Source organism: Erythranthe guttata, chromosome 9 (genome assembly GCF_056151865.1).
Source record: "Erythranthe guttata isolate IM_541 chromosome 9, IM_541, whole genome shotgun sequence".
Lineage (NCBI taxonomy): Eukaryota > Viridiplantae > Streptophyta > Magnoliopsida > Lamiales > Phrymaceae > Erythranthe > Erythranthe guttata.
In genome coordinates, this window is record NC_142541.1 from 16,663,193 (window position 1) to 16,689,103 (window position 25,911).

At 36.1% G+C, this 25,911-nt stretch overlaps 5 protein-coding genes across 8 annotated transcripts; 2 read left to right on the forward strand and 3 right to left on the reverse strand.

Moving 5' to 3' along the window:
- Positions 1–780: 780 nt before the first annotated feature.
- Positions 781–4,001, forward strand: LOC105976079 (Remorin family protein). Of its 3 annotated transcripts, XM_088823199.1 has the most exons (6): positions 781–1,174; positions 1,305–1,344; positions 1,424–1,970; positions 2,036–2,543; positions 2,633–2,714; positions 3,643–4,001. In XM_088823199.1, the coding sequence occupies exons 3-6, from the start codon at positions 1,553–1,555 to the stop codon at positions 3,877–3,879; spliced, it is 1,245 nt and encodes a 414-aa protein (XP_088679325.1). In that variant the 5' UTR covers positions 781–1,174; positions 1,305–1,344; positions 1,424–1,552; the 3' UTR covers positions 3,880–4,001. The 3 variants fall into 3 exon arrangements, with proteins under 3 accessions (XP_088679325.1, XP_088679326.1, XP_088679324.1); XM_088823200.1 differs by lacking the exon at positions 1,305–1,344 and having other exon boundaries at positions 1,056–1,174; XM_088823198.1 differs by lacking the exon at positions 781–1,174 and having other exon boundaries at positions 1,198–1,344.
- A 1,239-nt stretch (positions 4,002–5,240) lies between these two features.
- Positions 5,241–8,127, forward strand: LOC105975801 (proteasome subunit alpha type-5). 2 transcript variants are annotated; one of them, XM_088823202.1, is made up of 10 exons: positions 5,241–5,357; positions 5,496–5,525; positions 5,629–5,710; positions 5,803–5,883; positions 6,313–6,426; positions 6,502–6,603; positions 6,920–6,978; positions 7,341–7,443; positions 7,614–7,679; positions 7,820–8,127. In XM_088823202.1, the coding sequence occupies exons 2-10, from the start codon at positions 5,512–5,514 to the stop codon at positions 7,910–7,912; spliced, it is 714 nt and encodes a 237-aa protein (XP_088679328.1). In that variant the 5' UTR covers positions 5,241–5,357; positions 5,496–5,511; the 3' UTR covers positions 7,913–8,127. The 2 variants fall into 2 exon arrangements, with proteins under 2 accessions (XP_088679328.1, XP_088679327.1); XM_088823201.1 differs by having other exon boundaries at positions 5,270–5,357; positions 5,477–5,525.
- A 961-nt stretch (positions 8,128–9,088) lies between these two features.
- Positions 9,089–13,454, reverse strand: LOC105975800 (alanine aminotransferase 2). Its single transcript, XM_013001034.2, has 15 exons — positions 13,055–13,454; positions 12,520–12,570; positions 12,365–12,415; positions 11,833–11,898; positions 11,685–11,746; positions 11,374–11,452; positions 11,172–11,276; positions 10,938–11,048; positions 10,699–10,836; positions 10,533–10,607; positions 10,313–10,433; positions 10,059–10,213; positions 9,843–9,917; positions 9,549–9,752; positions 9,089–9,464 (listed from the first exon to the last, which is right to left on the reverse strand). The coding sequence occupies exons 1-15, from the start codon at positions 13,331–13,333 to the stop codon at positions 9,348–9,350; spliced, it is 1,689 nt and encodes a 562-aa protein (XP_012856488.2). The 5' UTR covers positions 13,334–13,454; the 3' UTR covers positions 9,089–9,347.
- A 402-nt stretch (positions 13,455–13,856) lies between these two features.
- On the reverse strand, positions 13,857–16,735 carry LOC105975606 (pectinesterase 3). The gene is made up of 2 exons (XM_013000804.2): positions 15,632–16,735; positions 13,857–14,719 (listed from the first exon to the last, which is right to left on the reverse strand). The coding sequence occupies exons 1-2, from the start codon at positions 16,659–16,661 to the stop codon at positions 14,043–14,045; spliced, it is 1,707 nt and encodes a 568-aa protein (XP_012856258.2). The 5' UTR covers positions 16,662–16,735; the 3' UTR covers positions 13,857–14,042.
- Positions 16,736–22,472: 5,737 nt separating this feature from the next.
- Positions 22,473–25,849, reverse strand: LOC105975848 (pectinesterase). The gene is made up of 2 exons (XM_013001086.2): positions 24,644–25,849; positions 22,473–23,332 (listed from the first exon to the last, which is right to left on the reverse strand). Exons 1-2 carry the CDS (start codon positions 25,737–25,739, stop codon positions 22,641–22,643), a joined length of 1,788 nt encoding a protein of 595 aa, XP_012856540.2. The 5' UTR covers positions 25,740–25,849; the 3' UTR covers positions 22,473–22,640.
- Positions 25,850–25,911: the final 62 nt, after the last annotated feature.

Below are 25,911 nucleotides of genomic sequence, written 5' to 3' on the forward strand. Positions count from 1 at the left end.
GAGTAGATAGATAAGAACAAAAGGTAAAACTTATGTCCGCATGATTGGAGACAATCACTAGATAATTAAATCTGTTGCTTATTATTATTTTATATGATTGGTTGCACTGTTGGAGCCACGTATTACCATTGCAATCAAATAATAAAAAAAATAGCCAATTGGGAATTAATTCAATTTTTCATTTTCGTTTTTTAGCCCAAGGTTTTTGTAAAGTCAATGGTGTTGCTTAGATATAATTTTGCTAAATTTTAACACAAGATGGGGGCATTTAAGTCATTCAACCCCTAAAACTAACGGTGTTAAGTTTGACTGTTGAAAAATCGACGGACAACCGAACGAGTACATGGCGAGTAAACTGATGCAAGTAGGAGTACAAGGGGGAAAACGTCACGATGTTGAGTACATGGGGTTAAAATGAAATAACCCCTTAAAATATATATTAAATAATAAATATCAAAATATGAACAATTATGATAATTGATGAGCCCCAATCCAAAAACTAATGGGTTTTCCCTATTGGGCTTTAACTCCAGATGGATCAAATAATCAAGAAAATAAGAAGGTTCCCTCACTTTCTCTCTCATCGGTCGACTCTCTCTCTCTCTCTCTCTCTCTCTCTCTCTCATCATCTTTGTTCTTGGCCAGACCCAACAAGTCTTTGAATTGCTTTTTCTCAACTCCCAAAGCCAAACCCCATGAAATAAAAAATGCAATAAAATGTTACAAAGGCATCAAATAAATATAAAAATAATAAAATCCCCAACCCCCAAGAAAGAAGATATACAATAATCAAGAAGATATACAAAATAATCTTTGTTTTACAGTTTTACTCTCCAACCTAGAAATCCAAACACAACCCCCTATCTACAGACAGAGAGAGAGCAAAGACTAAACACTAGAGTTGCATGATTTTTGGGGCAAGAGCTTTTGCTGTGAACTGTTTTTTGTCCTAATTTGCATGTTAGTCATTGTTCATCATTTCTTTTTTTCCACCACAGTTTGCCAGTTGCCACTCCCCTTTTCTTTTCTTTTTTTTTTTCTTTTAAAAAAAATAAAATTCTACTATTTAACTAAACTCCACAGTTCTCCACAGTCCACAGTCCACACAGTCACATTTCTGTAGCAATAAGTGTTGCTGCATCACAATTCACAGAGGACTGACTGATTCTTATAGGTAAAAAAAAAATTGACCATCTCCAAAAACATGTGCAACTAGATATCCCATTTCTTAAAAAGACTTGATTTTTATTTTTCAAGAATCTGAGAAATTTTTATTTTTTTCATTCAATGGATCTCACAAGCAGAAACTATCTTGAACCCTCAACTTTGTTTTCCTCCCAAGTGGTAAAAATGCAATCTTTTTTTCCTTCTTATACTTGTGTGTGTAATCTGTGTGTGTAATGTGTGTGTGTGTGTGGCACAGGGAGCAAGATTGGAGAGCAGCAATGCATTGAGCAAGACAAGCAAAAGCAACCCTTTTCTGGATTCCTTTTCCGACCCTCTCTGCAAGCTGAATCTCAAAGAAACCTCGGAATTTGTCAAGTCATTTCCAATGGCAAACAGTGGCATACCTGAAATTTCAGCACAGAGGGGTGGAGAAAATGGGGTGAACTCAGTCACAAAGAGGAATGTGGAAGCTCCTCCCACACCCGGGAGGCCTGTTTTCAGCTTCAGCACTGCCAATTACTCAAGAAAGAGCTTCCCTTCCAAATGGGATGACGCTGAAAAATGGCTTGCCGGTGGGAATTCTTGCCATGATTCTCCTGGTAATAATAGTAGTTACAGCCATGGCGTTTTCAAGGCATTGGAGCCTTCTAGAATGTTCACCAGACAATGCAGTGGGTACAAGCCACAGCTTGGTGATATCTTTGCTGAAAAATCAAGAATCACTGATGAGAAGGTTTCTACTTTTCAAGCTACTCTCATCAATGGTGGCTCACTTTCACCTACTGCAGAAGTACTTCTAAAAGGTGATTTTTTTTTTCTGCCTTTTAAACTAAAGGGAATTCAGCTTTACTGATATATATTTTTGCAGATAAATTTCCAAATGAGTTGAATCAAACGAGTCCGAAGTTGGGTTGCTCAGAGCCAATGCAAGAGGGGTTCTTATTCAGGCATTCCGTCAAACAGTTGGTGTGCAACAACAAAACCGCAGAGACTGTGGTGGAGGAAGTGAAACACAGAGACGTCGGCACAGAGATGACACCACTCGGCAGCTCCACCACCTCAAGATGCCCGACCCCATTCCTGAGCACCTCGCCGGCTCGACACAACACTCCGGCGAACCGGTCCGGCCCGTTGGCCCCCACCGGCGAGAACACCATCGACATAACCCAATTGCAGGAGTGCCATCTGACCAAACTGCACTTCGGGACACAGTTCGATTCTGCAAATTCGAATTGGAGCTCGAGAGAAGAGGAAGAAGAAGATGTATCGAAGAGTTTGAGGCATTTTGAAATGATCAACGAGTGCAGAAAAAGTGTTTCCGAGACGACGAAACCTTGCTCGTGGGAAGAAGAAGAGAAAACCAAGAGCTGCCTCAGGTAATACAAATTTGACAGAAATTAATTTTATTATTAATTAATATATGAATTGAAGATTAATTTCTGGTAGATGAAAAACAAAATTGCAGGTATCAAAGAGAAGAAGCAAAGATTCAAGCTTGGGTTAACCATCAAAGTGCTAAAGCAGAAGCTGAATCAAGAAAGCTTGAGGTAATAGTTAATTAGTTTTTTTTTTTTTTTTTTTTTTTTATTATTATTAATAAAATGCTAAAATAATTTAGAATTTTTTAAAACATATTATGAATACTATAATTGTAGTGAACAAAAAATTAGGAAATTTATTATTAATTTTTTTAAATAAAAATATAATGACTAATTTTAGTGGAAATTGTAATTTTGGTCTATTTAGAGATTTAGTCCTATAAGTTGTCATATTTCAATTTTACATGCAATAATTATAAAAAATTAGGATTTTTGGTTTATAGATGTGTCGAATTAATACTTTTCAAGCGTCCGTATTAGTGAAATTGGTCAAGTTTATTTGTCGTGTCATAAAATTGAAAATCATGCAAAATAAGACTAAAAATACTATATTTGCAAAATTATTGCATGTAAAGTTGAAATATCACAAGTTAGAGGGGACTAAATTCCTAAATAGGCCAACGTGGAGGACCATAAATAAATATATTTCTTTTTTTCCAGCGGTAAAAAGAATATTCCTTAGCAAGCAGATAATAAACTTGTGAACATGACAAAAAATAATAATAATAATAAATAAATAAATAAAATTGGGATTTGACTAGAGAATGGAGTACAGATTTAAGCAATCTAAAAAAAAAAGAATTCAGACATTGGATTATTCTGAATATATATATATATATATATATATATATATATATATATATATATATATATATATATATATATAGTTTCTTTGTAAGGTTGTGTTTGGCTTTGTCTTCTATCTTGAGCCACCAGCCAGACAAAGACACCCTTTTACTCCCCCGTGCTGCTTACATATATATATATATATATATATATATATATATATGTATATAAATGTGTGTGTGTGTGTGTGTATTAATTAATATAATTGTGGGGCTTTAGTTAATTTAATTTTTATTTTTATTTCAATCAGGTGAAAATACAGAGGATGAGATCAAATATGGAAGAGAAGCTAATGAAGAAAATGGCGGACGTGAATCGAAAAGCGGAGGAATGGAGGGCTACGGCGCAATTTCAGCACTCCGAACAAATTCGAAAAGTCGGGCAGCAAGCGAGAGAAGTGATGAATCGACGAAACAACTCGCATTTCTCAAGGGGCCATAAATCTTGTGGTTGCTTCCCTTGTAATAACAACAACAATCGTATGTAATAATTAAATTTCATACATGCAAAAAAAAAAAATTAATTAATTTATTATTAAGCTTAAAAAAATCTGAAATTCCCATGTGAAAAAATTAATTTGAGACTGATGACAGAATTAATGTTACAGCTGCAGCTAAAGCTAATTATTGACTCTTTATTTCTTACTTCAAGTACACATTTTATCAGAAAAATAAATAATTATATATGTATGTTGTACCGAAAATGCCCTTGGATCCAAGCAAGATTTTAAAAGGCAGAGGGAAGATTCTGAAACAGCAAAAGTTTCCAATTTGGTTGTGGGGGGCCAATCACAGTGCAAGAAACAGACAACCCAAAACCTACTACTAATAAATATATAGGCATGTAGTATAGAATATAGATACAGTGTGTGTGTGTGTGTGTGTGTGTGTGTGTGTGTGTGTGTGTGTGTGTGTGTGTGTGTGTGTGTGTGTGTATATATAAATAGTGATTTATTATTAATATTTGAAATTTATAGAGAAAGAGAAACTGTGTGTTTGCCGTATGCAGATTGTAAAGCTTACAAGAGAAAAAAAGTTGCTGTCATCATAATATACTTTCACTATACCAAAAAATCTCTGCCTTTTTATTTTATTTTATTTTATTTATTTATTTATTATTATTTAGTGTTCTTGTAGAGCTTTTTTGTGCTTCAATATATGAGAAAAAAGGCTGCAAATCGAATCTTGATGGGGCTCTATTTATTACCTTTGTGTAATTTTCATTTTTACCTTTGTGTACTTGGTTAAAATATTTTTTGTACAATTTAAAATTGTGTTTGTAGAAGCTACCATTTTTATTGTTATTAGAATGATAATTCAAGTACAGATGAATTACATTTGACGCCCCTGCACTTAAAAAAAATTGAAATGTGTGGCGGTAGAATTCGAACGTACTCGACTTTTTATTTATGGTTATGAAACATTGCATTAGATATTTTTCTTTTTCATCGTTGATTTTATCAAAAATTCACTCTATTAGGACATTAAAGGTATAGTACGAAAACAACACGAAAGTCGATTTATTTAAAATATTCTCAAGCACACCAAATTTTTAGAAATAAGCTATTATATATCAAATTTTAAGCAATCACCATTTTTTTTCTATTTCAAATTATTGGAGGGTTATAGTTGTCATTTCCTAATTTACAAGGCTATTTAAATCCATTTATATATTTGGGCTTCATAGTTAATTAACTAGTCTAACTAAATATATTATAATGGGCTTAAATTACGGCCCGATTATATATCATTGGGCTGCATAGTTAATTAACCATTATAAATATATTATAACGGGCCTATATTTACGGCCCGATTACAGATAAAGCCCAAAACCCCAAAAAACTGGTCCATTCTTTCTTTCTACCTTTGCCTTGTTTACCAAGAAGAAAAGGTAATGTAGCAGAAATATAAAGGGAAAAAGAAATTGTTCAACCAGTTTGCTTTCTTCTTCGTTGTGTTAATTAAGGTTAGTCGGATTCAGATCCGCCTCAATTCTCCATTTTTACTGACTTTTTTTGTTTTTTTCTCTCAGATTATCAGTTATTTATCATCTCAATTTTAACTGTTGAATTCATCTGTCCGCAGGAAAATTTTGAATCTGTAGCTTGCTGCAATCGAAAATGTTCCTCACGAGGTAAACGATAATCGCTTTTTTTTGTTGATGTTTTCGAATTTAATTGGGGGTTTTTGTAAGGTTTTTGTGTTTTAATTTGCTTTTGTGTTGTTTCTTCTGTAAGGACTGAGTATGATAGAGGAGTCAATACTTTCTCTCCTGAAGGCAGATTGTTTCAAGTCGAATATGCCATTGAAGCTATTAAGGTTAATATTGTGTTGATTTAGTTTATGGATGTTGTGTGTCTTTATTTTTTTATTATTTTTTTTTATTCTGTGTGTGTGTGTGTGTTTTGTAGTTGGGTTCAACTGCAATAGGGGTAAAGACTAAGGAAGGAGTAGTTCTTGCCGTGGAGAAGCGCATTACCTCGCCGCTTTTGGTATGTTTTATCTTCAAATTTTGGTGTCATGTTTGATTCATTCAAGAGTCTCTATTAGCTCAAGGATTGAGATTCTATATTAACTTTTGTTTCCGTCGAACTTTTGTGCCTAGGAGCTTGTCTCGACTGTATATTTTATAGTAATGCGATTAGGGGAATGAATAATTGTTCTTTCGTTTACATTAAAAAAAATGGATATGATTTGTTCTGTCTAATTTCTAGCTTTTATTACAAATATCAAGAAATCAAGTTATACCATCTACGATTGTGTTACTTCCACATACAAATATGTTTTCTCCCTTGCTTCCTCCGTCATCATCATTTGGCGTTGCTGCTTCGTTGTTTATCTGAGGCTCCTAAAAATGGGTTCTATTTTGCTCAAAAGTTTATTCCATGTTTTAATGAATGATCAAATTTAACTGCTCGCAGGAGCCTAGTAGTGTGGAGAAAATTATGGAAATTGATCAACATATAGGGTGTGCCATGAGTGGCTTAATTGCCGATGCTCGAACACTCGTCGAACATGCACGGGTTGAAACTCAGGTATTTTTTTACTTTTGTCAGTTATATCAGTTTTTTTTTTATCAATTCGTAATGTGGAACTTTTGCATCTCTTAGAACCATAGGTTCTCGTATGGTGAGCCCATGACAGTCGAGTCAACAACTCAAGCTCTTTGTGATCTTGCCTTGCGATTTGGTGAGGGGGATGAAGAATCAATGGTTAGCCTCTTTCTTTTACTTCATGCAGATGTTTTTTCACTTGATTACCAGTGATGGTTCGGTGCATGATTGTATTGTCTCCTTCACTATGTCACATTACTCTCTGTGCTATATTCCCCTTGATGATTATTTTTCCATTTGAATTTGTTTGGAGCTGCTATTAAGTAGAGAATGCCTTTCAACAATAGATATATCGATATTCTTAATTATATTCTTCACACATACACACACACACGTGTGGTTAACTCAGTTTTGTACTTCGAAACAGAAACAATTTGATTGTCCTTCTAATTTTTGTCCTTTATATATTATGCAGTCAAGACCTTTTGGTGTCTCTCTTCTCATTGCTGGTCATGATGAGAATGGTCCCAGCCTGTAAGTATCTTGTTGTTTTTAACTTGGTAAAAGTTATGTAGTCTATTGCTTTATTTGTGTCAACTGGCATGGAACAAACTGTGAGAAATGGAAATGAAGTTCATTTGAACCTTTAGCTCGATATTATCTTCTTAAAATCTAAAGCAGCCTGTAACTTAGTTATTACATGCTCTTGTTAAATCGAGACGCGGAAACTGCCCACAGAAATAATTAAGACCAGTTGCTACATGTAAAAACACAGTTACATTGTTTTTTGAATGCTGAAACAGCCGTAAAGAAGTTGTAGTACTCTATCCCTTTTGTAGTACCACCCAGACTAGCATGTGTTTTCATAGATAATGAATATAAATTGTCGAATGCAGTTACTATACAGATCCTTCCGGTACTTTCTGGCAATGCAATGCGAAAGCCATTGGATCAGGTTCCGAAGGTGCTGACAGCTCTTTGCAGGAGCAGTATAACAAGGTACAATTTTTTTATCTTCCTGATTCTCGGATAATGTATTGGTCTTGAAAATTCAAGATTATTCTATTAGATCACACATTTTTGTAGGCACTCGTTCTTTTGTAATTTAAATGCTAGTGGGCTTCAAAACGAAGAGACTCGATATGAACTCTTTTATTGTACTATTGCAGGACCTGACTCTGAAAGAAGCTGAAACCATTGCACTCTCCATCCTGAAGCAAGTTATGGAGGAGAAGGTACTTGCACATTTGACATATTTATTCATATACAAGTATTTAACGAGCCCAAATTAGCTCGGTTTTTTCCAAGCTCGAGCTCGTTCCTGATATATCCTTAGTTGACAACTAGTTTACCCTGTTGTGTCGTTTGTTTTCAGGTTACAGCCAACAATGTTGATATTGCCAAGGTGTCACCAAATTACCATCTTTACTCCCCTACTGAAGTGGAAGCAGTTATCGCTCGACTATGAAAAAAAAAACACAAAATCCATCACTGTGATTTGTTTTCATTCTTCCCTTGACCTACAGTTTCGGTTATTCACGTGCTTGGACCTGTTTTGTGCTGCCGCTACTCTTATAATCTTATGGCTTTTGCGAATACCAAATTCGATGAGAAAACTGTTGTCTTGAGTATATGTTAACTTTCTCATGAGTTGAATGAATTTAAATTACTTCATTTGAGACATATTTCTCTGGCAAGAATTATCATGATTGATTATTCAGTGCATGATGATATTTATATTAAAACATTATTATGAATATATTATTTTGAAGAAACTCAGAATTAATTTGGGAAATAAAGAATGATATAAATTGAAATCAACAAAACAATTATAGGTAATTGTTATTTTGGTCATAAAATTTTTAGTTTTGGTAGGGCTGGACATTTGGGATCGGGATTCGGGATCCCGTCCCGTCCCGATCGGAATTTTACTATTTGGGACTAAAATTTCGGGAATTCGGGATAACGGGATTCGGGATTGGGATTAGGAACAAATACGGGATCGGTATTAGGGAATTGGTTCAATCCCGATCGGGATATTTTAATCCCGAATTAGGAAAAAAGAAAAAAAAAACTAATAAATACACACACACACACACACACATACATATATATATATACACATATATATATATATATATATATATATATATATATATATATATATATATATATATATATATATATATATATATATAGTGTAAAGGAGATGAGAAATACAATATAAAATATATTGTTTCAACTTATTTTTAAATTTTTAAAATTTTATTTGTTCCAAGTTTTGTGGTAAAAATAAATAAGGCAAGAACAATAGTATGTATATAATATATTCAAGTTGGTTTAGTGTATAAAATAATACTAATGGAAAAAAGATGCAATATTTCTTAGTTTTTAGGCAAAATATGGGATTTCCCGATCCCAATCCCGATTCCCGAAATATTTAGGGATACCGATATAATCGGGATTTAATAGTTTGGGACGGGATTGGGATTTAAAATTTCTATCTCGAATCCCGAAATCCCGATCCCGAAAATCCCGAATTCCCGAAATCCCGTCCCGAACTCACCCCTAAGTTTTGGTCCTAAATGAAAAGAAAATTTACAGTACAATCAAATGTATTTTCAATCAAAAAAATCCATCAAACTTGACATGATAAGAAAATTCTATTTAAATAAGATGAACAAATAACAGCAACATAGGTTCAGACCATATTATAATTCATACCTCAACATTTCATAATATCGAGTAGTTGCGTTTATTATTCAAGATAAAAAAGCCTAAGCAAAACTGATAAGCTCAGACAAATTAGCCAACAAAATTCAAGATAAACAGGCAGTCCCGACATTTTCAACACTCGATTTGTTTCCGAAAAAAAAAAACGATAGCATTATTCATTTCATCCTTCAGGCGCGGAATTCATCCATGAATCCTTTGTGAAAGTCGGTGAGACGAGAAATGATGGCCGGAATTCTGTCCTCTTGCGGTAGTATTGTGCACCTAAAATGCCATGTTCCAGGTACCTACCACCACAAATACAACCATCATCACTAGATTCTACCAAAAAATAATAATAAATAAATAAAAATAAAGCATTATTTGTGTACCTGTCGGAATCCAGAACCAGGAACAACTACAATTCCAGTTGCATTAAGTAGACGTTTAGCATAAAAAGCATCTGGAGCCATCTTAGCAGCTTCTGCAGCTTCTATTGCTTTCTTTGGCAAATCGATTCGTGGAAACAGATACATTGCTCCTTCTGCTCTGTTGCAGCTTACTCCTTCGAGCCCGTTTAGTGCTTCTTCAAGAGACTGTATTTCGATATCACGTAAAACACTAAACTGAGTTTTTCTTTTTTTATAAGCAAATTGTTAAACATCGTGTAAAAGACTATATATAACCTTGGCCCGCCTTGCTAGGGAGGATAGAATTGCATCTTTCTCCGCGAAATAAGACTCGTACGATTCGTCTCCCACCTGCATAGATATCGTACAATTTTTTTTTTCAGAAGACTATATAGAATTGAAAATTTGCATGCTTTGAAAGGGTAATTCGGTTTGTTTTCATTGTTTTTTGTATGGTGATTAAAATACGAACGAGGTACGAGAATAAACTACCTTTGGAGGGTTCATGACAAGGCTTGCAAGAATCTGACCAGATATATTAGAACAAAGGTTCACAGATGCCACTTTGTATATCTGCTCTCGTATCTCTGGACTGAAACCGGTTATTTCCATATAACCTCCTCGTTTCCCACATTCTCCGTAATAGCCTGGACAAAATTGAAGAAACATAAATTCATTTACTTTAAATAGGGTTTTTTCTTCCTTAATCGTTACCACTACAACAACATTAAAACATACTCTCGTACCTTTAGACACGGACTGGAAAGAAACTAGGGAAATGTCTCTCTCCCCATAACCCATTGACCGTGCAACTTTCTTGAAAGAGTGGAACTGCTTATCTGGCACGTATATATTTTCCTGGTATACCTGCAATAAAACCAGACCAACATCAGCAAATACAATCATAGTACTTTCAGTTACTAAAACAACTGTATTGAAATAGGATTTTTTTTTTAATTTAATCACCTCGTCTGCCAAAAGAACGAGCCCTTCTTTCTTGCAGAAGTCCACAATTTGCTGCTGGTTGTTCTCAGCAAGAACCTTTAGAGGAAACCATTACATATTTAAATCTCGCAAGTATAATTTTCCGATTAAATAAAGGAAAAATTATCAGGCTCGAGAATCAACGAACCTGCCCTGTAGGGTTGCCGGGATTTATAACCACCAAAGCCCTCACACTAATACCCTTCGATTTGGCAGTTTCCAACTGGTTTTTTAGTTCGGAGATCTCCATACCCCAGCCAGTTGCTTCATCCAGATAATAAGGTACCTGGAAAAATAATTACAAATGTGATATAATAATGCCAGAAACTGTGATGAATAGAAGACAAGTTAGTTTCTCAAAATCTAATTATTACACGTAACACGTACAAGAGTTCCTCCATGCAGTGCAATCGAAGCAGAATAAAGAGGGTATTGTGGAATAGGACACAGAATGCCATCGTTCTTCGATCGTATCAACAGCTGCATCATCATATGAACCTGGAAAATTTGAAGAAAAGAAAAGGTGAGGTTTTATCCAATATTTGGACTTATTATCACTATAGTTAATTTCGAATATCCTGTGTGATAGATGTTTAAGGCATCGTATATATTTATTTATACCGCAGGGCTTGCACCATCAGTCAAGAAAATATCATTTGGATCAGCTGGGAATCCATCTCGAGCTTCAATACCAGCGCAAATTGCATCACGTAGTCCCTTAATACCCTGATTTTATTCAATACCAAGAAAATTTTGATATGTTAGTAAACCGAGCCTTAAAATACTTGTTATAGACGAGGTTTTCAAGAGAGGCTACAGTTACCTGACTGTGACTATAAGCACCAGTTGCTCTTCCAGGAATTTGATCTAGTATTTGAAATGCTCGTTCTATAGAATCGGCACTGCAGTGAAAAAATACCAGACGATTTTACTACTAAGAAATACTATAAGTCTATATCCATGGGGAGACAGAGGAACTCTGTATATTCACCAGGAAAAAAAAAAAACAATCTATATTATTTCTAGACGACCAATATTCTACCAGAAAGATGCACATATCCTAATGGTTATGACGGCACGATTTTCATTTGAACAGTACGGATATAATGTTGTACTAAATTTGATTGATGTTACCTAAATAAACCCTGCGTTTCAGATTTATCAAGAATAGCAGGATGATCACACAACGCAAGGACCTGAAATAAGAAAACGAAGGAGTTAGAAAAGGATAAGTGATGACAATTTTATGAAGGTTGATTCTGTAACAATTTATTACACACACCTCTCTGAAAAAGGTGATTGGCTGTTGGCCAAGTGATTGAGGATTTCCAATATTGCAGTACAGTATCTGCCAATAAGACGAACAATAAGAACAACAGTCTTACGATAATGCAAATTCCAGAAAAATAAGCTACAAGGAGCATATTCCCATTGAAGACAAAACAGCATATCCTAGGATGCGGTGATTATAAGCAAAAAAAACATTCTTAAAATTTAGCAGTTTCTGGAACTACGTGAATGGAGATTCCATACACACTGAAAACTGTGGTGCCCGCATTATTCAAATGTTAACTTCTATTCGAGAGATTGTGGATAATGCACTAATTACTAAACTAGGCTTTTTATAAGCAATAAAAACCAAGACGCACACTCTTAATGTTTTGTGCTAATTTAATTCGGCTCTGTCCTATTCAGATTTCGATCTACACTTCTTCAAGAATTACATAAATTGATCAAATGCCTGCATGGCTTATACATATTACACTACAAGTTGCAAAAGCTAGACTTCGCCTCGTCAAAGTAGGAATACGTACCTCGTCAAAGGGATGAGAATCTGGATTGATCTTCAAATCTTCTTGTAATTTCTGTTCATGGAAAACACGTAAAACAACAACCCCAGAATAAAACTATGGTTTAAGTTCACGAAGAAAAACGAACTATAGAAACTAGATAACGTGAAATCAATTACCTGAGCAAGTGACACAATTTCACCACGAACAGCATATTCACACTCCACAACCTGGTAAAGAAGTTGATTTAATTAATATATAAATTTTCTTTCAGCCAACAGATTAGTCTCAGAAGCAATCGTCGAAACAAAACTGATCGAGTATCATTACATTCTATTGAGAAATCCGAAAGGTCATTGATTGAGCAATAAATCAATTTAGCAATGAAAACAATCATGCAAGCCACCAAATTAATTATGAACAATAATTTATTTATTTGTGAGCCAAATTCATCATACGAGATTGCCCATTTAAGATTATCAAAAAATCACAAAGAAAACTGATGGAAAAGAGTGATCACAATCAAAATTCACCAACAATTTCAACACTAACAGCATATTATAAAGATGATTCACATTGATTAACTAAAAAACAAATCGAGATTAAAACCCGGATCATAAATCGAACTTTAAAATAGAGGATAAAACGAATCAAACACCACCGAATAAAAAAGACCCAAAACAGAAAAAAGGCAGAATAAGGGAATAAAAATACCTTGGGATTGATCGTATCAATCTTAACAGGGGTGGAAGAATAATCAGAGGCCATAGAATCGGAATCGGAAGAAGAAGGATTAGGAGAAGCTGAGGTGTTCAATAAGCGCGAAAGAAAAGCAGCAGAAGAATGAGGCAACGATTTTCTAGATAGAGAAGAAGAAGAAGATGACGACGAAGAAGAAGAAGAAATTGAAGCGGTGGGAAGCTGCACCACGGAATTGAAAATTTTCCTGTGGGCTAACACTTTTCTGGTTTTTTCGGCCGCAAATTTCCGCATTGTCGATTTCTAGAGAGAGAAAGAGTTAAAACGTGAAAATTGCTTCAGAGTAAAAATCTTTTCTTTTTTGTTCTTGTATAGGGAAAAGAAGCGAGGGTAGAGAAATAAATTGATTTTGTTTGACCAGAAAACGACGTCGTTTACCGGTTCGGGTATTCCTAAGATGGACCCGACCGGTTGCCGACCCTAACTTGTGTGATGTGTCCATATCAGTTGTACTTGTGGTGGGTTTTAGGACAAATTTTTGTGCATCAAATATTATTTTATTTTCTTATTAAATAAAATTATTAAATACTCATCTTCGATCGATATTTTTACACGAAATCGATCTCAAACGAGCTTCTAATTATCGCTCTCGAATTGAGCTTTTAGTTGGTTTTATTTCGATCAAATGATTTATATTTAATAATAAGGAAAATGTATTGGGATCCTTTAAATTATTTGATGATTATATTACCTACAATTTGATAATTAATATCAGAAAAATGAATAAGAAAAATATTGAGAAAAATGCACTAAAAAATAATAATAATTCCCCATTTCAACATAAAAGTTTAATAAATGCAATATAAAAAAAAAGTGTCATACAAAAGAAACCCATTAATTATTACAATTTTTTTGTGACAAAATGAATAATACAAATCCACAAATCGTTAGTTAAATAAAATAAAATAAAAACGTGTAAAAAATCAATTCACAACCATATTTATTAGGTTGAATCAAACGGCACCGTTTTACCAGGCAACCAAGATGGGCCCTGGATAAATGACTGTACATTATACTTGGCCGCTTCAGTTGCTGTGAGGCTCGGATGGTACCCGGCCCATTTAACCCGACCCGCAGTGTTGGATCCAGGCCCAGTATTTTGATACTCGGCGTAGAAAATGGTTCTAGGCGGGGTAACGTTTGTAACCCACGGAGCCCAACCCAAGGGGTTCAAAAACGAACCGATAGTGGTTTGCATTACGACCGTAGTTGAATAATCTTTCCACGGTCGGCCGAGATACGTTCGGGCGGTGAGTCTGTCCAGTGGGCTCATGGTGCACCGTTGGATCGAAATGCCCGTGTTTTGATTAGGGTCCTTCTTTCCTTGGGCGGTTATTGTCACAAATTGGTTCGACATAGGTTGCCTAGGCAAGATGTTGCAATTTTGGAGAACCACTGCGGAGTTGCCGAAGATGAAGTCAACCGTTCCGGTTATGTCGCACTCGCGGTAGAATTGACGGTTCGAGTGGGTGTAGAGTGTGTCCTGAAAAGCGTCGAACGCGCACTGGTAAAAGACGGATTGGTCCGCGCCGGATCTCATGGCCACGGCTTGGTGCTTGGATGGTCCGGCCGTGTTTTTGAACCCTATGTCTCGTGCGATGAATCCTTTTCCGACGACAGCTAGTGCACCGAAAGTCAACTAGTTAGTTGAGATAATTTGAGGGGAAAGTCAAAGAATTGATTCAATATAATTAGAATATTTCGACGTTTATAAGTGACTTTGGAATTAAATATAATAGAATTAATCTATGATATTCTAATGTCTTATGTCTAATATTTTAGTAATTAAAAAATTTATTTTATAAATCGTGTGGTGACATGGTGTAGTTGACTATCTCAACTTGAATAGTTACAAGAAGTTACATCTTGTCCTATAGATAAAAAGTCAACCAAAAGAAACTTGCTTGCGAGTGCAAATTAAAAATTTAAAATTAAACAAACAATAATAAATAAATAAAACAAGTGCTTATTAAATTAAACAAAATCTCAGTCTTATGTCTCCACGACGTTTTATTTGGAGTGCAAGTTTCTAATAATTGACTTATTCCCCTAATACAAATTGCAGTAGTTCTAATTAACTTTATATCCTGCTAATTAATTTCATCATGTTCTATACAAAACATGTTAATTAACATATATACGAGTTAAATCATAAATATTTCAAGAAGAATCAAATCAAAATGCACATTCACCGTAGTAATTAATGGACGAGAAATTAGATTTTACACCCAGTTATTTTACATCGAGTAACTGTGAATCGTAAATCTACACTAATCACACATTTATGCGTATGTGTGTATAACACATGAATATATTGACCTAAAAATCAGTGCATGCACCAAACACAAATATATTGACAAAAAAAATAAAATGCTTAAAAGTGGGATCTTAAATTTCTTGATTATAAACTTAGATGTGTGACAATCAAATAAGACATAAGTTAATGAAGAATTCTAAAATATATTCATTATGCATGTAAAAAATTAAGTTGATAAACAAGAAATTTGAATTTAATTTGATGAAAAAACTTACCAAAGGTGGCCGTGGAAAAAGTCGGAGTACCATCGACGACGTTCTTGCTGCCGGAAAAAATGGTGGCGGTTTTGCCGTCGCCGTAAAACATAACGTTAGTTAAAGACTTATCCAATACCACATTCCCGACATAAGTCCCCCTCTTCACGTACACCACGAATCTCTTCGCGCTCTTCTTCGGTATTCTCGCCACCGCATCTTTTAGAGTCCTCACATCTCCGCTGCCGTCAAGCGCCACCGTCAAGTCCGGCCTCGGCTTGACCGCCGCCTGCAGTAGCCGCCGCTCCGCGGCCCCGACCCACGCCGGGAATTCAGAATCACCCAACAACCGCCGGTGAATCGGAAGCTTGAAATCTCCGAGAAGACCTAGAAGCTTCGACACGATAGCCAAACTGTTGCTCGCGAACTCCGTCGAGTTCTTCATCAAAACCCTAATCTCGACGACGAAGGTCGCGTTCGCATCGTCGAGCGCGTCGAAGCACGTCTCCTGGTCGGTGATCACGGTGCTCAGCCACGTTTTCAGGTCTTCGATTCCCTCGACGGAGATCATCTTTCCGCCGCCGTGCATGGAGGAGATGGAGTCGTTGAGGGAGGCGACGGCGTCGTCGAGAACCTCGTTGCAGACCTCGAGCGCCGCCTTCACCGCCGCGCTATCCGTCTTGTTCATGTACTCCTCCGGAAAGGAAGAAACCTTCACGAGGGAATCCATGGCCACCGCCATCGAGAACTGGAAGATCTTCTCCGGGTCGGTGGAGTTCGACTCGTGCAGGCTCGTGAGACACGACTCCGGATACTGCGTCACGCTGCATACCGACTTGATCGCCGCCGACGGGGTTTTGCTCGAACCGGAAACTTCGCCGGATTTCTTGCTGTGGACTACAGCTCCGACGACAACTCCGATCACAAGACCGATAAACAAAACTACCGAGACGGAGAGTATGATCACGCGCCTCCGGGTTTTTCTCTTGAATGCAGCTTCTTCGATCTCGTCCACTTTGCCGTAGCCCTTGAACGAATTAACTGAATCCATCACACAGAATCTCTGTGTGTAATGTGTGTGTTTTTTTTAGTGTATGTAGTGTGTGTTTTTTGTTTTGGTGTGTATTGTGACACTATTTATAGGGGTTTAATTAATTAGGGGATTAATTTAAATCTTAATTAATTATTGGTAATCTTGTTCTTGGATGCTTCTTTAGGGTTGCGTTGACATACATCTTTATCATTTGTTGAAGACTTTTTCAATTTAATTTAAATTTTATATATAACATGCAAGTGTTTGGATGAAGGTTTGTTTTTTATTATTTAAATAATTAAATCAATGGAACGCGTTTCTTTGTTATACATGTTCGTTGTTGACATATATTTTAATTAATTTGAAAGTTGGCATATGGTTTTTTATACTGGCCAAGTCAATCGAAATAATTAAGTAGATTTTGCTTGTGAAATTGTAAAATAAACTCGAATTGGTCCAATTTTATTATGAAATCGGAATCGAGTGAATCCGATTTTTCCCAAATTGTAGTTTTCCTATATAGTTCCATCACGTTCATGTCGTACATTCGTTACAAAATGTACTGAATTGTCATTTTTTTCAACTTCGAAATATTATAGATATTTTTCAACCTGCGTTTATCCCATTCGATTCATCAAAATGCTAATAACATATGAATCACTATTAGATTCGAATTATTAGAGATGTAAGTATCAAATTCACTAATAAAATGGTCATTCGATTATTCAATGATGTTGAATTCGAATAAAATGGAATTAGTAAATGTTTCTTTTTATAATATTGATATTTAATTTATTCTCTAACTCCCCAGGGAACTGAAATCTTCTCATCAATCACTATTGATCGCGGCATTTACATTGGTCAATGAATTCCCCCGCCACCGTCCAATTAAAAATAAAATATACCAGCCTTCCAATATTTTTTTTATGGTCAAAATGATTTTAATTTTTAAATTTATTTTTTGCTAACAAAGTGGCAAAGATAACACCGGCGATAGTATAATATTGGAGGTGCAGCTGTAGTTTAACAGACAGCCCAAAATATAAACATTAAAATATACGAAAATACGCGGTAATAAATAACAGATTAAATAAAATAAACCTCCATCATGGCCAGGTTCCTTCGACCCTACACCCGGTGAAAAACACCGGGTGGGTCTTCTGCTGCCACGTGTTCTTTTTTTTATTTTTCTAAAATCCCTAAAGGTAAACCTTAGCGGGGAATCTATTATAAAATACAAAAAAGAGACACGTGGCAGCAGAAGACCCACCCGATGTTTTTCACCGGATGTAGGGTCGAACAAATCATCATGGCCATATCCATGGTTTTCTGCCAAGTGGGAAACATGTTTGCAAACTGCAATCACTTTTTTTTATTACAATAAAATATATTTATTTAAATTTATTCTGAAAAAAGATTTTATTCGATCATATTGGAAAATGAAAAACTCAATTTTATTCATGTTTGTTTTTGGTCAAATCTCTCTCTCTCTCTCTTGATTCAATTAAGTTATGCTATCTTGGCGTGTTTTTTATTAGATCACATTCAAATGTACATCAGATTTCAATCAAATTTACATAAAATTCACTAAGGTATATATATATATATATATATATATATTGCCGTTATTGAACATTAATCAATAGGGGTCATTAGCAATACCCCCTCCTATAGATAAAAACTAGTGATATGTCCACCTATTAATTCTTTCTTTGTGATAAACCCCTAGAAAATATAATCCCAATTATACCCTTTCACCAATTAACACGCTCTTTAATAATTAACCTACTTTTATTCACAATCCCTAATAACAAGGCGCCTAATCCCGCTTAACTTGCTTTATATTATTTTTTCCAGAATACTGCTACCAAAACAAAAAAAACAACAACGAGAATCACCATCGCTAAACCGCTGCACAAAATTGAATCTCCACCACCACAAAAATTCGCTTCAAAACTCCAGTCACATACTAAAATCGAACCCTATTTTGCTCAGGAATCCTCCATCCGCACCCACCATTAATAGTCATATACAGTTTGAACTCCGCCATTAGTAGTCACTTCAGTATCTAAACCCTAAATATGCATAAAAAGGCAATTTCAAAGCGCAAACGAGGACCCAAGCCTCGAGATATCATGGAGCTCGACGCTGGTAAGTAGCAAAAATAGAAAAAAAATGGGTGCGGTTTTTTTTCTTTTTACACTGGTAAAAATAGAAAATTTTATTTCTGGAGCTGAGATCCAAATAAGTTTCGTAGCCAATTTAAACAAACTTTTCATTTCTGATTCAGTCATGTTTTGTATGCGTGCATGTTTGAAATTTTTGTGTAAATCTGATGCGATAATATTTGTTACCAGTATGACTCTCCGATAGTCAAATATGAGTCAGATCTTCTAGTCATATTGAGTGCAGAAGAGCATGTCTTATAGTCATATCGAGTCCTATTTAGATCCTGACAGTATGCCTAGTCTTTTAGTCATATTGAGTCATATTGAGTCAAGAAGACCATGTCTTATGGTCATATTGAGTCCTATTCAGCCCATTTGTTAAGTGTGTAGGTTGCACATAGTTGTAGTAATACATAGTCATGTTTGGTATATCTGCATTTTTCAAATTGTGTTTGTATCAGATGTGATAATGTTTCTCACCAGCGGGTCCTGTGTTAATATTATAAGGTCTCTTGTTGTGCAATTGTGTTAATTGTCTGGGTAAAACATATATGTATTCAATTACTGTTGTATTTTTTTGATGATGACCTACTAATGTTTATTATGAAGCCCATATGTGTAGAAATATGCAGTCTCATATGGTCATATGCAGTCTCATTAGTCATGTTATGTTGTGTTAATGTGTGGGTAGAATCAGATGTAGGCATATACAGTCCTGTTGGAGATATGTCACTTGCTAATATGTTTATGTGGGTGTAGTCTTGTGAAGTCATGTTCAGTCATTGTGTGAATGCATATGTAGTAATATACAGTCATGTTGAGTCATTTTGTCTCTTGATATTATGTTTTGTGTGTGTAGTTGTATGGAGTCCTGTTTTTCAATTGTGTTAATGTGTGAGTTGAATGCATATGTAGTTATATTTATGAATTTTTTTAATTACATGTCATATGTTGGTTTTTTTTGTAGTAGTCATGTATAGTTACACTATAGTAATGTATAGTCCTATTCTGTGCTGATAAGAATTTTTCTTTAGTGTTGGGTATAATTAGTATTTTTTTTCACATGTAGTCAAATGAGTCTAATTTGATCGTAAGTGAAGTATATAAACTAAGCAAACAGTTTATCAATGTGTTCGAATTTATGTGTATCCGTATTACCGACATTTACATTCGGTGTGTAATCACATTGTTGGCATGCTTAGTTAGTGTATGGCCATGTGAAACCTAGCCGTTTATAATCCTATATGTGAAATTATATAATAAATTACAAAAGCGGTCAGATATATCGTATTTCTGTAATAGTCATATATGAGTCATGTGTAGTCATATTCCTGCTACTATAGTATTTGGTATCCTATTCAATGCACTTTGTGGTTCTAACAGTAACATTCGTTTGACATATGCTATAAAGAAGTTGGCGTTAGAGAAACAACAAGTGAATGCCGATGATTCCAACGAGCAACTGTTCGAGGGTGAGAAAAATTGTGTGGAGGACGAAAAATTGTACGATGGGAGTCACATATGAATAATGGGACTCAATATGATGAATTGTTTTTTCTCGTACTTGTGTATTATATTCCAAATCCAGAAGGCTGCTGGAGTTTTTCTTTTTTCTATTTCAGTTCTGCTTATTTCACAATGTAATAAAAATTGTTTATCCCTACATTTTTCTTTCGATTATTGACAATAATTTCTTCTATATGTTCGTCGTAAAATGAAACTAATTTAAACAAACAATTCACTGCATATATCTAAAAAAAAGTAATATACGACTACAAGCATTTATCAGGATAAGTGTACACCTTTGAATGTGACTACATATAAATGTATGTACCCGGTTTCATGTTAAATTTTACAGTCCAACTCCACTAAATAAGCCAACAAAATCCTTAAAAAACCAACTGTGTGATAATCTGTACATATCTGTGTGAAAATATGACTGTATACAAATACGACACTACACGAAACGAGAGGTCAACCCACACACCTAAAACACCTATGTTCCGCTTGCAGCCACAAGACTACTATACATGACTACTCTGGTTTTTTGTTTTAACCAAACCATACAATCAACGAAAACTACATCTGCACATTTGTACACCATAAAAAAAATCTAAACAACGAATTTGCAAATGATTTGTTGTATAATCAAAACTAATAATAACACAAAAGAATGAAAACCTCAAAGTTCACAATTTTAATCTTGCTATCGTAGTCAACTTATAGTGAATAATATAGAACGTGACTATATCACGCTATGAGTAACTGAGTTTAATTGATAACATGACTTCTAATAATTGAGTTTCAATTACAACACATAACGCTAACACGATTATATATGACTACTCCGGTTATTTTTATCAATTACAATAGTCAAAAAAAATATTTCGATTTCTACTTCGATTCGACGATTTCGAAGGTTCCTCGCCCATTTCACAAAAGCTCGTCACCTATTAATTCTCCAAAACTTATAATAATAAAATTCAATCACGGTGAAGATTAGTTTCAGACCAGCAACTCAACGCAGTTTGAAACCCAGAAGCAACAAATCCAAAATCACCACATATCCCAACTAAAATCTGAAATTTCCCACGAGATTTGAATCTTCAATAAATCGACGAACTTCCAAAGTTAGATCCAAATGAATAAATGTTTATGTCGTTGGATATATATATGACAACGATCGACGCCTGGATTGATCGACAGAAGAGAAATTGATTGGCGGCAGTGGAGAGATTTTTAATGCGAGAGAAGAGAGGGAGATTGAGATCTAGGAGATGAGAGAAGCGAGAGATATGAAATGTAAAATAGAGAGAAAGGGCAATTTTGTCTTCTCATATTGGGTGAGGGGGGTCTCACAAATTCTTATCAGAAAATGGGTGTAGGAAAAAGTCTTTAAAGTCAATTGGGTTTAGTTCATAATATTTTTCATTTAAGGGGTTTATTGCATATTTCCCCTAATCAATAATCCATTCCAAATACTGGTTACGTTGTAATTAAAATAATTATTTAAATGGGTATATTACCGCCACCCCTGATGTATGGTTAAATTACGAAAAAATCCATCATGTTTGAATTATTACAACCACCCCCTCAGTTCTGAGTCTTCTTACACGTACACCTTTATGGAGTCAAACTCAACATAATCTTCTAGATTTAGTGGAATGTTCTCCATTTTGTACTGGTTTTGTGCAAAAATACAGTTTAGAAAACACTACAATCTGATATTTACAAGCCAATAGACACATCTTATAATCATTTTGTTTCAAACTGTGGAGCTCGAACGGGATAAAACAGGTATGAATTGAAATATATTCCACATAATCTAGAAAATTACACTAAATTTGACATCGCATGGATGTACATGTTAGACAATTCATAGTTGAGGGTGGTTTGTGTCGCCGTAATTTACCCTTAAATAAAATATATTTATTTCCAACTAAAATAAGTATATGCATCAATTTAAATAATTAATTGGACCTTTGTTCATAAACAAATTATTTGCACCCAAACAACATCGTGGACCAGATCTCAGCCCAAATGCCTGCAATCTGCAACCCATTTTATTTTATTTTTTTAATTTATTTAAATAGTCTGACCTAAATCCCAATCTCAAATCAATCAATCTCTAATCCCAATAATGTAGTATTAAATTAGGGAATCGGAATAAAATTGACCGTTTTATTCACATTAATCTCCACGACATAATCAAATGACAAACTTTATTCTCTTAATAACAGTATTAAATCTTAATTGATTATTACACCAACCCTAAACAATAATAATATTAAAATAAAATAAATATTAAATTTCACCAATTAATGCCAAATCACAAAGCCAAGGAAAACGGGAATCCGGTGGAGCTCAACCAACTACCGCCGGCGATGAAACTCCCCGCCGTGTAACTCTGCGCCTCCGTCGCGCTCGTAATCACCTTAAACCCTTTCCAATTGACCCTCCCCGAAGTTCCGGCGCCGGCGCCGGTGTTCTGGTGCTCGCCGTAGAACAGAGTGCTCAGGGCAAAGTTGCCGTCCCACTCGTGCCACCCGGCGGAGTGAACCACGTCGGTGATGGAAGATTGCATGATCACCGTCCTGGAATATTCCTTCCACGGCCGGCCGAGGTACGTCGGAAAGCTACTCTGGACCGGTCTGAGGTCGGAGGTTGCTCCGAGCCGGCACTTTTGGATGACGATGCCGGTGTTCTGGTTCGGGTCGGTCCGGCCTTGGGCGGTGAACATGTTCTTCTGGCCGGAGTTAGGGCGGCGGGCGTGGATGTCGCAGTCCTGGAGCACGGTGGCGCCGTTGCCGAAGATGAAGTCGACGGTGCCGGCGATTAGGCATTGGACGAAGAAGTGGCGATTGGAGTGCACGTACAGGGTGTCTTGATAGGCTAGAATATCGCACCTGTAAAACGCGGATAAATCGGATCCCACGCGCAGGGCCACTGCCTGGTGCTTTGTGGGTCCCGCTGTGTTCTGGAAAGTGATGTCACGCGCCAAGAACTTTTCACCCACTACAGCTGCAGGCCCACATAAGAAAAAGTATATAAGACCCAATAGGCCCATTTTGAAAATATAATAAATAATAAAATAAATAAATAAGTAATTACAAAATATTAGTAATTTTGACTAGGTAAATTAAATATTTCAAAGAAATTGAGCTTGGTATAATATATGAATGTAATAAATACGCCACTAGCAGAATCAAGATTTTAAGCCCGGTGATTCAAAATAATTTTATTTGTAAGGGGGCAATGGCCCCCATACCCTATATATGCTGGCTACATCAATACAATACACCAAATCAGTAAGAAATATTCCTCTAGAACATAATATATATTTTTTTAGCATAAATAAATGTAAAGATTTATCGTGGGTGAATGGAGGGCCCTGATTTCATTTTCAACATTAGCGTAATTAAAGGATGGAATAAGAAAAAAGAACCCTAAATCATCACATCATTGAAAAAGAAATAAAGTATTTAAAGTCAAATATTCAAGAAAAAAACAATATGTAATATATGTCCAATCAAAATCAGCTGGGTGACAAGTTGACAACAATTCTTGTTTTTTTTTATCTGGGACATTAACTTTACAACTGGCTATGATTGTCTCAAATATATATATGTATATAATAAATATAATTAATATATCAATCATTAATTAAATAATTTCTATTTTTGTAATAATGTACCAATATAGACAATATGTTATAGGAATTAATTATGTGACGAAGCAAGAAACAAAGGAGGCACATGTACTGAAAACGTAAGCCATTATTTTCTACCTTACCTTATTGATAAAATCCTTAAATATATACTAAACGACACAAAGAATTGAAAAAAATAATTAAACACTTGATTTAATTGGGACATAGTAATGTCATATATTTATTTGGTACGTTCACAAAATCGTATATAAATGGAACACATAAAAATCAAATCCCAACCCCTCACCGCATACTTTTCTTTATTCTAGACTCGTCACTCTCTCGATCACCTAACAACCAACTCCATATATAGATATATTCTCAATTTAAATTATTTTCATGAGTTTATTATTTTTTAACTTGTCTTGTAACGAAATAATCTGCAGCCAACCATATAATTGCAGTAGTGGAGAAATCTACACTCTCGTATAATAACTTGTAAATCATACGAAAGACATAAACCATACTAGACTAATCATGTCTAACAAGCTCGATTTATTTTAAATTAACAATCAAAAAATTATACTTAGCCTAATATTATAATTAATATTGCATGAATATCGAAACGATGACGATTGCATACGTAGATAGTGTAGAAGAAGAGGCTGCAAGTAAAAACTCACCGACTGTAGCTGAGTTGAAGGTTGTGCTTCCATCTTGTACATTTTTGCTTCCGGTGATAATGGTGGTGCTCCGCCCATCTCCGACGAACATTATGTTCGTTTTCTTCTTACCCACGTCCACATTCTCTCTGTACACCCCTGCTTTTATTCTAATCACGTACCTCCGGTTGCTCTTCTCCGGCGCCGCCGCCACCGCCGCAGACACCGTCCTGTGGTCCCCACTCCCGTCCGCCGCCACCACCACGTCCGGCGTCACTGTCGACGACTGCAGCAGCCTCCTATCCCCAGACGACAACCACTCCGGCCACCCGCCGCCGCCGCCCTCCGCCACGAGCTTCCTCCCGCCGGTCAGTCCCCTTTTCTCGTTCTCGATATCCGTGTCGGTCATGTTGCAGATCATGGCGAGTGAGTTGCTGCAGAGCTTCTCCACGCGCACCACCTGGCCGCCGACGAGAATCTCACGCGCGTGCCGATCAGTTTTCCCGTGAGAGAATCCATCCAGGCATGTTTCCTGGTTGGTAATGGCGGAGGAGATTAGGGTTTTGAGGTAGTCGGCGTGGTTCTTAACCGACTTCTTCAACGAGGGGTACTCCTTCAGATCTTCAACGGCGGCGTGGAGCTCGTCCAGCGTTTCTCCGATCGTCTCCAAGCAGTCGTGCAGCGCCGACTTCTCCCGTTCCGTCAAGTTGCCGCTCTTTGCGCCTCCGCCGCCGCCGGCGAGCAGCTTCTCTATGGCGAAGTAGTTCCGCCGCACGGCCGCGGTGGTGACGTTCAACGAGAGAATGATAACATCTTTCTTCGACTTCACCTTCTCTTTGCCGCCGTCGAGAGAATCGGCGATGGCGGAGTAGCATAGCTCCGGGTACAACGTGTTGCTGCACGAAGATTTCGCTATGGCGTGGGCACGAGATAGTTTGATGTCGGAGCTGTCCTCGGAGTTTTCTTTTCTTGATTTTACTCCGACGACTACTCCAACTATGGCGGCGGCGAGTAGGATTGAGGCGAAGAGGGCTAGAAATAGCTTCTTCTTCGTGGATTTCTGGCCGCCGCCGCCGGAAGTTGAATCTCCGGCGAAGAATTCCTTTACACGAGACATTTTTCAATGAGTGTTAGTGAAGAGCAAAATGATTGGTTGAGAATAAGTGTGGGATTTTAGGATGGATTTATACAAATTTTTATGATGTAATAAAATTTAAACATGCATGAAATTATGGGAAGCCACGTGCATTAATTTATATTGTGGGGGGTGGGGTGGGGCTGCTTTTTCT

Coding starts and splice junctions, on each gene's coding strand:
- LOC105975606 (XM_013000804.2), bottom strand. CDS start 16,661: ATGGATTCAGTTAATTCGTTCAAGGGCTACGGCAAAGTGGACGAGATC. Junction 14,720..15,631: donor TTTTTCCACGGCCACCTTTG/GTAAGTTTTTTC, acceptor TCGGTGCACTAG/CTGTCGTCGGAAAAGGATTC.
- LOC105976079 (XM_088823198.1), top strand. CDS start 1,288: ATGGATCTCACAAGCAGAAACTATCTTGAACCCTCAACTTTGTTTTCC. Junction 1,345..1,423: donor CTTTGTTTTCCTCCCAAGTG/GTAAAAATGCAA, acceptor TGTGTGGCACAG/GGAGCAAGATTGGAGAGCAG. Junction 2,544..2,632: donor AAAACCAAGAGCTGCCTCAG/GTAATACAAATT, acceptor ACAAAATTGCAG/GTATCAAAGAGAAGAAGCAA.
- LOC105975801 (XM_088823202.1), top strand. Junction 6,604..6,919: donor AGGGGGATGAAGAATCAATG/GTTAGCCTCTTT, acceptor TATATTATGCAG/TCAAGACCTTTTGGTGTCTC. Junction 6,979..7,340: donor GATGAGAATGGTCCCAGCCT/GTAAGTATCTTG, acceptor TGTCGAATGCAG/TTACTATACAGATCCTTCCG.
- LOC105975848 (XM_013001086.2), bottom strand. CDS start 25,739: ATGTCTCGTGTAAAGGAATTCTTCGCCGGAGATTCAACTTCCGGCGGC. Junction 23,333..24,643: donor CTTCAACTCAGCTACAGTCG/GTGAGTTTTTAC, acceptor GTGGGCCTGCAG/CTGTAGTGGGTGAAAAGTTC.
- LOC105975800 (XM_013001034.2), bottom strand. CDS start 13,333: ATGCGGAAATTTGCGGCCGAAAAAACCAGAAAAGTGTTAGCCCACAGG. Junction 12,416..12,519: donor AAATTGTGTCACTTGCTCAG/GTAATTGATTTC, acceptor TTCCATGAACAG/AAATTACAAGAAGATTTGAA. Junction 9,918..10,058: donor TTGTCATGAACCCTCCAAAG/GTAGTTTATTCT, acceptor ATATCTATGCAG/GTGGGAGACGAATCGTACGA.